The sequence below is a fragment of the Paramormyrops kingsleyae genome, chromosome 10 (assembly GCF_048594095.1).
Source record: "Paramormyrops kingsleyae isolate MSU_618 chromosome 10, PKINGS_0.4, whole genome shotgun sequence".
Lineage (NCBI taxonomy): Eukaryota > Metazoa > Chordata > Actinopteri > Osteoglossiformes > Mormyridae > Paramormyrops > Paramormyrops kingsleyae.
In genome coordinates this window covers 993,139-1,005,691 of record NC_132806.1, presented here as the reverse complement: position 1 = coordinate 1,005,691, position 12,553 = coordinate 993,139, and the positions used below count along the sequence as shown (strand labels likewise).

The 12,553-nt window shown below is 41.8% G+C and overlaps 1 protein-coding gene across 5 annotated transcripts in view; it reads left to right on the top strand.

Moving 5' to 3' along the window:
- The window catches only part of dock11 (dedicator of cytokinesis 11), a 77,772-nt gene that overhangs the window by 2,326 nt on the left and 62,893 nt on the right, over window positions 1-12,553 (top strand). For all 5 annotated transcript variants that reach the window (XM_072717123.1, XM_072717121.1, XM_072717122.1 and 2 more), the window contains exons 2-8: window positions 3,199-3,315; window positions 4,197-4,286; window positions 4,437-4,519; window positions 4,600-4,666; window positions 10,742-10,837; window positions 11,415-11,549; window positions 12,206-12,389. In XM_072717123.1, coding sequence (XP_072573224.1) covers window positions 3,199-3,315; window positions 4,197-4,286; window positions 4,437-4,519; window positions 4,600-4,666; window positions 10,742-10,837; window positions 11,415-11,549; window positions 12,206-12,389 — 772 coding nt within the window. The remainder of the gene's footprint in view (window positions 1-3,198; window positions 3,316-4,196; window positions 4,287-4,436; window positions 4,520-4,599; window positions 4,667-10,741; window positions 10,838-11,414; window positions 11,550-12,205; window positions 12,390-12,553) is intronic.

The window sequence follows — 12,553 nt, the reverse complement described above, 5'->3', positions numbered from 1 at the left end:
CTGTGGGATGGTATCTCTGCTGTGAACATGCTCGCTTCCGCCTTCAACAAGCTTCCGGGCCCCCGTTGTGGTTGATACACCTCCCCCTGCCCCTGACTTCTCACATGTGACAGGAAGCTGGGCCAGCGCCCTTGCTCTCCAGCATCTTTAGTCATGTGTGTTCACTGCAAAGCTAGGAGACGTGTGCTCCACAGTGGCCGCACACTGTGGGCACAATCAGCAGGCCAGTAAAGTGGCAAACCTGCCCTTTCATTGGAGGAGCTCCAGTTCCCCTCCAGCACCCCTCCCCCCAGCTGCAACGGGCCTGTAAAACGCAATAGGAGGAGCTAATGGTGATGGTGGGGCATCAGCACTGAATCACAGCCGCTTATGGCATACACTGGGCAAGCAGAGAAAGCTGCAGACGGGGTTTGTTTTGGGTTGGGTTGCTGGCAGTGACCATGCTGAATATGCAGTGCAGTCTGACTCCAATTATCTGTATGTTCTCACCAAACTTTACAAGCAATTTTGACATTTTTTTCCAGTTTTAACACCCATAGTTATACATTTTGTATAATGTTTTACTAATACATTTTGGGACCAAATTATCTTCAAATCAACCTGACTTTGGCAAAACATTTGTACAAAGTGCCTCAGAATAATATGTGAAAGTAGTTTCATAAATGTCATCTGTATGAAACAGCAGGCAGGAAGCGTTCATAAAAAAAAAAAAAACTTCCTCGTTTCTGTTTTTAATTTGAGCCCAAAAACTTCTAACGGTAACAGAAACATGTCCTGAAATGCCCCTGGTGTATATGGCAGGTCTGATGCCACAGATCGCATGGCTGTGAACTCTTGACATCCATGGAAAACTGTGTGTGTGTTTGTCGATCAGGTTTATATTACATTGTGGGGACCAAATGACCCCACAATATGATAAAAACCTGTTATTTTGACATTGTGGGGACCATTTTTCAGGTCCCCCTCAAAGATCTGATCTGAGAATGTAATCAAAAAACAAAAAAATGTCAAAAGTCTCGTATTTAGTTTGGTTACTTACAGTTATGGTTAGGGGTGGGTAGGGGTTAAGGTCATCATGGTGTGATTAGAGATTTCCTCATAGAAATGAATGGAGAGTCCCCAGAAAGATATGATTACAAACCTGTGTGTGTGTATGTGTGTGTGTAGTGGAGGTGCATTGGGCCGGCAGTTCCTTTTCTGTGCTGTAGTTAAAGGAATGGAAAGTCACTCTGAACATTAACTCTCATAACCTCTTCCAGCTGGCTTTGAAAGCAGTGCTACTTCTCAAACTGTTCTTGGTGTGTCACTTACAAAACTCCATGTGCCACTAAGCATTTGAAGCAGAGCAGATTTTAAGGTTATCTGAGAAAATTTATACTAATTTACAGTTTTACAGTGTGAATAAAATTATTTTTAGTTATAGTTTTGTATAGTTTTAAATTTCAGTAATCAGTATTTATGGCCAGTGGTCCCTGTCTGGTAAAAGTTTCCTATCAGCACTTGGGCTGGATGCTTTAAACCCTGCAGCTCCATTCCTTGTTCACAGCCACTCCACCGCAGGAGAGTCACATGGGCTCTATCTGCTAGACTTCTCATCTGCTCTTTCCTCTCCGTCAGCTGCCTTTGCTTCTGATTCAACCGAATTAATCACGTATTACGGCTTTTCAGCCCCTTCTTTCCCCCAAAACAGGTTTGAATTTCCCTGTCTCAGCACTAGCACCTGTCTATGTATGCCCAGGGATACATTCCAATACCTGAACTAGGGCTGCACAATTAATTGTTAAATTTTAAAATAATAAAATAAAATAAATAAAAATAGCGATCTCATTTCTAAATTACAGTGGTTCTTCTTCATTGTATTACATCAGCTGGATCAAAACAAGCGCTCCTACTTTTCCCCAGAGAGTCTCAAGCATTCCAAAATTCTGCATTGTCTTTAAAGTGTGCTTTCCCACTACACCAGGTACCTTACTTTTAGTATTTCAAGAAAGTACCAAAAGTATGGTACTTCAAGGTGTTGGAACTGACACTGAATGACAGGGCAAGGTGGGGTATTTTGTACTGAATTCAAAAAATGTCTGTAGCTTATTATAGGGCTGGGTGATGTGCAATAGTAATAGCAACACTGCATGTTGTGCATGTGCAATCCTTACTTTGCCAGTCAGCTAGATTAGATCAGGGTTTTTCTTACTTTAAATTCTGTACACAAATATTATAGCACAGGCAGTTTAAGTTTTGCTAAAACATTTGACTAGAGTCATTTTCCTATGACTGTGTCTTAGGAAAATAAATGATCAAGTTTTGGAATTTTAATTATTATTCATTTTCAAGATTATCTAGTATATGTTTAAAAATCAGTTTAAAGTTTACCTCCGCTGCTTTTGCATGAGCGCCGCATGCGTTCTCTGAGACAATCATATTCATTTTCATCCTTGCTGTTTAAATCACTCCTAGATGGATTTTGAGAAATTGGAGAAAAACTCCTTTTTTTGGTTTATAAATACCCCAATATTTATTATAACAAAATCACATTGCAATACTTATAAATTTTCCAATACCGTGCTGTCGTAGTGTATTATACTGTACAAAATACATTATTTCTTTTTATGCTATCCTGATCTGTGGTTCTTCCGACAGTTAAAACTTGGGTCACTTATCCTCATTTGTCCACGTATGCATTATTATTGTCATTATTACTTTTCTTAGCATTGTTTTCTCACTTTGCAACTTTTTCAAGACATAGGTTGTATTGTGTTTCAGAGGCAGGCTATTTGAGTAACCAGTTGACAGAGAAAGTGTTTCAAGTCCCACCCCAAAGTACTGAAGGACCAAAAAAGTACCCCCCTGGGGCTTTTGGTACTGGAACTTTTGGTATGGCTGTTTTGGTTTCCCTAATTGAACAGCCATTTCAGCTTTTTCTTTCTGTTGTCAGAAGTTCATATGCTGGTCCTAGATCAATCATGTGTTTGGTACAGTCACGTTTTGTTATGTTTCCTTTTGCAGTTTGAGTGCAGTAAATGTTTACATTTACAAAAACAATTATTACAGAGAACTGTGATCTCAATTCTAAGCAAAAAAATCGCAATGTTTTTTCAGAGTTGTGCAGCTCTAACCTGAACTGGGACAAACTTATTATTGCTTGTGGGAATTATGCTTGCATTCATAATTCATGTCCCATGGGCGTTGTTTCTGGTGCAGGAGCAGCCAAAGATCATCGAGCCTTTGGACTATGAGAATGTTGTATTCCAGAAGAAGACCCAGATCCACAGTGACCCCCACAGAGAATTGCTGATATTTCCTGTGGATGATGTCTCGGTGGGTCCAGAGTTAAGATCAATTTTTATGTATTTGAAATGAATGACTGCTTAGAAGGTCTAGTACAGGGGTCTCAAACTACAATCCTGGAGGGCCAGAGCCCTGCACAGTTTTTGGTTTAACACACCTGATTTAACTCCTTGTGTAAATTACCACACAGCTCTTGAGCTGAATCATTTGTGGTGGAACAGGGAAAGACCTAAGCTGCACAGGGCTCCGGCCCTCCAGGACTATAGTTTGAGACCCCTGGTCGAGTAAAAACCAAGTAAATTTAATAAAATTATATGTAACATTGTTACTAAAAGATCAGGATCAAGGTTGTTTTACAGATGTGATAGACTAGTGCAATGAGAATGAGTAGCAGCTTTCATCGTTGCAAACATGGGGATACAAACATGTAAAGAATTGTAATGAAGTACAGGAATACATGTACACAGTGTACAATATTTACATTTGACGTTCAGGAAAGGCAGAAGATAGAATATTACACATTAAGACTGAAGATTCTTGATTTGCCTTTTGTAAATCAGTTCATAGAATATCTTACACCATCCTGTCAGGAACATGTAGTACAATTAAACAGCACAAAACAGAGACTCTTACAAAACATTGAACAAGTTTACACAAAACAACTAATAACTGCAGAAATAGGCATATATGAAATAGATATGAAATAAATAAGAGTTGCTGGAAATCCTGACATAATTCAAAGGACATGTCATGCTGGTATTTTGTGAATGAAATGGAATGCACCTTGGGAAGTAGTGGCGACTAATGCTAGAGGTACCCACAGAAGCAGCTGCAATCCAAATTTGTTAAACCATTTATGCAGAAGTTTTTGGATGGGCATGTTTACAGGGAAGCATCTCTGTATTTGGCAGGAGGCTCAAGTGTCCCGAGAGAGAAGGACAATTAGCCCGTCAGTGCCGCAGAAGGCAGAGGAGGAAGCTCAGAGTCTTTTTGCCAAAGAGGTACTCAAATTAACAGAAATCGATGAAATGAAGGAGCTTTTCAAAGCAAAGAGTTTGAGATTTTACAATTTAGAGAAACTTTATCCAACTGGTCAAGCTTTGTGAGACATGTTTACTGCCATCTCATTAACGCTGGTGCTTAATTGGCAGTGCATCAAGATGTACAACACAGATTGGCACGTCATCAACTACAAATATGAGGCATACTCGGGCGATTTCCGCATGCTGCCCTGGTAAGCAGTAAAACTGTTCCAAAAATCTCACTTGCGAGGAGTGGATCTGTGTGAGCTGACTTAACATCTCCCTCCTGCAGCAAAGGTCTAAAGACGGAGAAGCTGCCGTCACACATGTTTGAGGTGGATGAGGATGCGAAGGATGAGGTATGGGATCAGTTTTTTTATTTTTTATTTTTTGGTTCTTCCAAGGCCTTGAGGCCGATGCTAGGAGTGCAGCTCCTTTCCCAGCAGAAGACATAGATACTCTCATTAGGATTTCTAGTATTGTAACTGGGTGTCTGCATTTAATTATAAATATAAATAGTTACTGGTCAAAGTTTCATTTGTTGTCCCTTCACCGGGGCCAGCGAGTCAACAGCTGTTTGGCTGGTCAGAAGAGTTGTTATGACGACGAAAACTGCAGATGGCCTTTGAGAAACCATCCAATGCCTGGATTCAGACGATTGCACAGAGGCATGGTGGCAGAATGATAGGGTCGGTGGGGGAGGGGGTGTGCAATTTTATTACAGAGCTTGAGGGAGAAGAGCATGGCTTTGAGATAGGCATCAATTAGATTAAAGCAGTCAGGCCTGGAGGGACATACAATCACAAAGGCTCTTTGACTGGGGTCTGGGGGACCCTCTGGACAGTGCTAGTGCGCAGTGCTTGCTGTTCAGTGTAGCTTCCTGTCACGCTCCTGGGGACCAGCTAGGCACATGAAGCTCTGCATTGATTAAGTTTGACTTGTCAAGGAACGAGTACAAATATTGCATTCATTTAAAGTGCATTTGTAACTTCTCAGTTATTGTAAACAGGTTTCCATCCATTCATAAATTTTGAATAACAGGCCTACTAATTTAGTAAGGGCCAGGCTGATGGAGATTTTAACAGGTGATTGAGACATATATTTACAGTATATTCATTGTAAATGAATGTACAGGCAAGTGTTCATCCATTGATCATCCATCCATTCATCCACCTGTCTTCCAACCTTTTATCCCTCTTAGGGTTGTTGTGTACTAGTTGCTTGTTTTATTACCATGTTCATGTGGTTATATACAATATGTACAATAAACTGTACAAGATTTAGCTGACTACTAATTTGGCTCCACAGATGCACCTAGAAAATTCTACTGGGAGCTCACTTTCTCTACATTAGTTAAAAACTGAGCAGAGGCGTATGGTGGCTGAGAAAGCCCAATGAAATTCAACATGAAAAACATGCCTAATAGAGAAACACAATGAAAAGCAACAAAGCATATTATTCAATTTCATAACCAGGGATGCACATACCATATTTGGTCTTGGTCTTTTAAATAAACACTGAAAACCAAATGAAATGACAGCTTTTTAAGTGCTGACAACAGTTACTGCTATTTAAAAGCACTGAAAGTTATCTTATGTCATCATCATCATCATCATCACTCCACTCCTTACTGTTTCGCTTTGTGAAAGGCCAACAAAAAAACGTTACTCAGTGCTTGATGCTGTTCTTCAGTCTGCTTTTCTTGCCATCTGTCTATCGGACCACTGGGCCGGCTTGTGCATGTTAACAACCACTTGCACTACTTTCTGGTGCTCTACTATTTTATGCTTATCAAAAGCTGGATGATTGAAGTTTTTAGTACCTGTATAAAAGGTGTTATTTTCATCCGCCACCGTGGGATTTTCACGGCATAGTTTGCACCACATTTCATTGCAGGTGTCATTCCTTTTGAAGCCAGCTGACCTCCTGCAGCCAGTTTTCGGAGAACGCACACTTCTTTTGCGGTTCAGGTTCAGTCTGGCGTTTCTTTGGTGGTGGAGGAACACCAAAGTAATTGCGTAATGGAGTTTGCTTCTTGAACATTTTGATGAATAAAGAAAGTTATAAAAGCAGTAGCTCATACTGCGGTCCAATGTTTAGCACATATCTTTCCTAAAATCAAACTCGCGTTGCAACATTAGATCTGGCGCGCATTGTTTATTTTAATAGCGCACTTATGTACAACCCTGTTCATAACGCATTTGCAAATACATTACAAATTCATAGACGTTACACAAATTCAGAAAACACTTTCATTAAAATGACAACACAGGCTAACCACATTTTACAAATGCACTGCACATTCACAGTCGCGCCGCAAATATAGAAAACAACCGCAACTTCGGAAACACACTGCAAATAGCCACAACACAACGGAAGTGTTTCCGGAGGTCACTTTTTTCGGGCGTAATTTTCAATGGAGCCAATGGCGATAATTTACAGGTGAAAAATTACAGTGGAAACTGCTTTAGTGATCACGGTTAGAATAATCAGCGATATGTATCAAAAAGCTTGGGACAGAATCATTTTTTGTACAAATACTGTTTAAATCATTCGTTTTTAGTAGTCAAGTATTCTGCTTACAGTGTCTAAGCATGACAACATATGGAAAAAATTAAAACTTTTTTTTTCATCTTTACTTTGATGGCCCTACCTTGCCTTGCTGTAGTCCGTCTGCTTCTGTCTAGCTACCTGAGATTAAATTATACATAGTTCAGTAATTTAATTTATACAGTACTGTAATTTCAAAAGCGTTTGACACGATTGTACTGTATTTTGAAATCAATATTAAGTAAATAGTGAAGCTGTCCGTTTTATTACCTTATATTATACCTCTCTCCAGCCACCGACATCACCATTACTCCTCTTCACATTTCTGATCACCACTTAGTATCCTTTACCATCACCCTTCCTGTCTTACCCAATCCTGGCTTTCAACATTTCTCACCCACTAGACCAAACCTCCACTCTGTCTCCCCTTCATCTGTTGCTTCCTGCACCCTGTCCTATCTTCCTGACCTTAACTCCTTTTCCTCCCTTGCACTGGAACCTGCAACTGATACTCTTCTCTCCTCACTTTCCTCATCCATTGATCACCTCTGCCCACTGTCTCTTAACCCCAAGAAAAATCGCCCTGCTCCTTGGCTTTCAGCTGCATTGCGCAGCAACCGAAGGGAATTGCGGGTAGCAGAGAGGACATGGAAGAAATCTAAACTTGATGCAGATCTGTCTTCCTACCGTACTCTTCTATCCAAATTCTCTTCGGATGTGACTGCAGCTAAAACTGCCTTTTATAAGGAAAAACTTGAGCTATCCTCACATGATCCCCGTAAACTCCATAATATCTTTTCATCACTACTCAACCCTCCAACTCCTCCTGCTCCATCCTGCTTGACTGCTGAAGACTTTGCCACCTTCTTTTACGAAAAGATTGGCGAAATCTGCCAGACATTCTCTCCCTCCCCATCCACTACACTACACACCCAGGATTTCCCTTCCCCCTTACTGACCCAGTTTACCAGTCTTACAGTTGATGAGATCATGAAAGTCATCTCATCTTCCAACCCTACCACCTGTCCACTGGATCCAATCCCTTCCACATTGCTCCAGACAATCTCTCTGGACCTTCTCCCCTTCATCACCACTATCATTAATGGCTCTATAACTTCCGGTCATGTACCAACAGCATTCAAAATAGCCAGGGTCATTCCCATCTTGAAAAAACCCACTCTAAATCCCTCGGACACTTGCAACTACCGACCAGTATCTCTTCTTTCCTTCCTTTCAAAAATCCTCGAACGCACAGTCTACAACCAGCTCTCTCTTTACCTCTCTCAGAACAACCTCCAGGATCCTAATCAGTCTGGCTTCAAAGCAGCTCACTCCACAGAGACTGCCCTCTTAGCAGTAACTGAGAAGCTGCATGCTGCTAGGTCAGCTAAGCTGTCATCTGTCCTCATCCTTCTTGACCTATCAGCAGCATTTGACACGGTTAACCACAAGACTCTCCTATCCATCCTTAGGAGTCTTGGCATTGGTGGTTTGGCTTGGCAATGGCTTGCATCCTACCTCGAAGGCCGATCATACAGAGTGACATGGAAAGGACTCACATCTACCCCACGTAGTCTCTTCACTGGCGTCCCTCAGGGCTCAGTTCTTGGCCCACTCCTGTTCTCCCTCTATACCAAATCTCTTGGTGAGGTCATATCCTCTCATGGCTTCTCATACCACTGCTATGCAGATGACACTCAACTCATCCTCTCGTTCCCTCCTTCAGACACTCATGTCTCCACTAAGATATCTGCATGTCTAGCTGATATCTCATCTTGGATGACCGCTCACCAACTGAAACTCAACCCTAGTAAAACGGAACTGCTGTACATCCCTGCTGACTCATCCCCCCTCCTGGACCTTGCGATCTCCCTCGACAACTCCCTGATCCGTCCTTCGGTCTCTGCTCGCAACCTTGGGGTTACCATGGACAATCGTCTATCCTTTTCCTCTCATATCGCCAACGTTTCCCGCTCTTGTCGGTTTCTCCTGTTTAATTTCAGAAGGATACGTCCATTTCTTTCCACACAGGCTACCCAGATACTCGTTCAGTCCCTCGTCATCTCCCGCCTTGACTACTGCAACTCGCTCCTAGCGGGTTTACCACTGAGCGTCATTCGTCCCCTCCAACTGATTCAGAATGCAGCTGCTCGACTTGTTTTCAACCTTCCCAAGTTCACCCACACCACTCCTTTGCTGCGCTCCCTACACTGGCTTCCTGTGGCTGCCCGCATCAGATTCAAAACACTGATGCTCGCATACAAAGCCAAAAATGATCTGGCTCCATCCTACCTAAAAGACCTCATCACACCCCACACTGCACCACGATCTCTCCGATCCTCCAGCACTGCTCGACTGGTCCCACCACCCCTCAAGGCACAAGGAAGACACACCTCCCGACTCTTCTCTGTTCTGGCACCAAGTTGGTGGAATGAACTACCCCTAGATGTCCGAACAGCTGAGTCACTGAATGTCTTCAAAAGACGACTTAAAACACACCTTTTCTAGAAATACCTGAATTAGCACTTCTGGCATTATACTTGCATTACTAAAAAAAAAAAAAAAAGGCACTTTTCCAACAGAGTATTAGATCGATGGTATTCATAGCCTTGGTTTTTACTGAGCTAGTATCGGGAAAAATTCATTGTGGAGTCTTAAAGCACTTATGTAAGTCGCTCTGGCTAAGGGCGTCTGCCAAATGCTGTAAATGTAAATGTAAATGTATATTCGTGTAAGAAATATACATGTCAGTTAGATGGTAATCTGCCTGAGACATAAGGAAGAAAATAATGTTATAATGATCATCCGCTTATAGTCAATTTCACCCAGACAGACGATCACTGTAACCGGTTTCCACTGTATGTTCTATTTCAACAGATTGCTATAATAATCAAGAGGCTGTGTGGTAAATGGTAGGATTAATGTGACTGATAACTGCTTGTACTATAGCCTCTAATTGATCAGAGAGCTACACAGGTTAATCTTAAAAACAACTGCCACTGATTGTTTACTGTAACTTAAAACCATGCAGTTTGCCAGATCAATAGCAAAGTTTTAACGTTTACGTTACAAACATTATTTCAAGTATGTGACCACCCGTACAAAGTGTCCTCCGGAAACACTTCCGTTGTGTTGTTGCTATTTGTGGCGCGTTTCCGAATTTGCGGTTGTTTTCTGTATTTGCGGCGCGTCTGTAAATGTGCTGTGCGTGTGTAAAATCTGGTTCGCATGTGTTGTCATTTTGATTAAAGTGTTTTCTTAATTTGTGTAGCGTCTATGAATTTGCAGTGTGTTTGCAGGCTTGTTATGAACTTGAATACTATGCTTTGTTGCTTTGGAGCACGTTTTTCTATTAGACGTGCGTTTCTTTATTTTTAATTACATTGGGCTTTCTCGGCCACCGTAGGTGTTGGCTTCCAGCATCAGTACGAACAGGTGCACTGTCACCACAATCAGGCGAATGCCAGTCAGTGTTCCGGGTCCTTCCGGCATGCAATAAAGACCCCGGTCACAGAGCTTATTTGACTACTAGCAGTCACTGATACCCAGAGGATTTGACCATGCTTTGCACTGTAATGCCTGCCAATATTTTTTAAATTTATTAATCTTTTCAAATATTTAAAGTTAACAGCACCAGAGCTAAAGCAATAACTACTAAAATAATGGAGATGATTGCATTGAGCCTGTATTGGTAGTGGTGCACGAGGGGTTTATATGCATGTTCCCCACTTAGAAAGAAGGTTCAGCATTTCATCCTTTGAGCTGGTTATATATGGCCCACAGTGTGAATTTAAGGATGGCAGGTTTCATGTAATCCCCCCTCTAACTTGAATATTGGTATCCACATAAGTGCACTACTAATCAAAACAGCTTATTGTTGCTAGGATTCCGCCTCAATCTGCTCCCAGAAGGGGGGCATCATGAAACAAGGCTGGCTACAGAAGGCTAACATCAACAGCAGCTTGTCTGTCTCCATGCGGGTGAGTGACCCCACTCCTCCACCAACCCAACCTTTCTCTTCCCAAGCACACTGTCATTGTTTTGATGTATTTCCTGTTGGTGTTTGTACTGCGGCATACCCTATATCACAGGGCTTCTTAACATCCAGGTATTAGAACAACAAAGTAATCAATCATATTATTGACAGAATGTAAGTAGCCTCATTACACATTGAGATTAATTTGGGTTTCCGAATAGCTCTGAACAAGAACCCCTTAAATGTTTAAAATTAAGCTTCAAAAGAAGCATGAGTATATTCAGCAACCGTGTGGTGTAAAGAAATGAAAATGGAAGAATTGAAGAAGTGAAAGCACTGTGTGCTGAATTCATCCAGCAGCCAGACACTCTCAAGGAAAATTCATGGCAGTTGGAAAATTCACCAAATTATTTGGAGACTTTTTCCCACATCCATGTATGTGACTTTCACCAAGAATTTTTAAGACGCATAGACGCAAGAGTGCATAGACTCAAAGATGCCAAGATCTCGCGATAAGTATTAGCTCCATACCAGAAGCTCTGAAGACCAAACTGATACCAGCATGTAACATATGCCCGCAGGTGTTCAAGAGAAGATATTTCTACCTGTCTCAGCTTCCAGACGGCTCCTACATTCTCAACTTTTACAAGGATGAAAAAAACTACAAGGAGACAAAAGGATCCATCTACCTGGACTCCTGCATCGATGTTGTCCAGGTACATTTTTGCTCGTCCCTCAGATCCTCTGTTTCCTAAAAAGATTAGGAGAAATATTGCTCAGATTCATTATTGAAAAGAGGAAAAATCAACAGAAGTCAGTTCAGAAAGTCAGTTCTTGTTCTTTTTCTTAGCTTAAGGGTATAGAGCCGGGGTTCTCAAAGTCCAGCCCGCGGTCCGGATGTGGACCAAACCAGAAGTTAATTCAGACCCAGCTGATAATGCACCTTATGAATCGATATGGTTAACGTGAAAAGGCTTAACACGATTTGTAGTAGAAAAATACAATGAGGAATCAGCAAACTTTGCATACACATAACTTGCCATAACCCCCCCCCCCCCCCCCAATTGTCATCAGTACTGTCTGGAAGAAGTGTAATTACAAAATTGCAGTAGAATTCCTGTCTTATTCTTTTGGAGTGGAGTGCAGTGTTTGAATGGCATAGCTTAATGAGTAGTAAAAAAAGTGTCTAAAACTCTGTTATTGTTCTATACCGTAATGTGCATCAGTTAAAGAAGAAACACAGCTTGTGATTATGAAATGTTTATAACAGCAGAGGAATAGATCAGGAGATTCTAAGTACGTAAGATTGTATTCAGTGTTGTTGTTTGAGTTTATCAACAACACACTGTACCCCCCCACTCTTCCCCCAAAGTGTCCAAAAATGCGCCGGAACGGCTTTGAGCTGAAGATGCAGGACCGCTACAGCCACATTCTGGCGGCAGATAGTGAGACAGAGATGGAGGACTGGGTGAACACACTGAGACAGGCCCTCCAAAGCAATACTGAGGCTGGTCAGGAGCGGCGCAATGGGGCCGACATGCTGGAGCCTGCCCTGGGTAAACCCACACGTGCGCCTCACACCTGTGCGCCTCTATGCTCACACAGATGCCCACATAGTATAACTTGAGACAGCTGGTGTTTCTGTAGTGTCCTTAGCTAATGTTTTGGCTGTATGACACAGAGTGTAATATGATGCAGTGTGTGGTATGATCTGACCGTT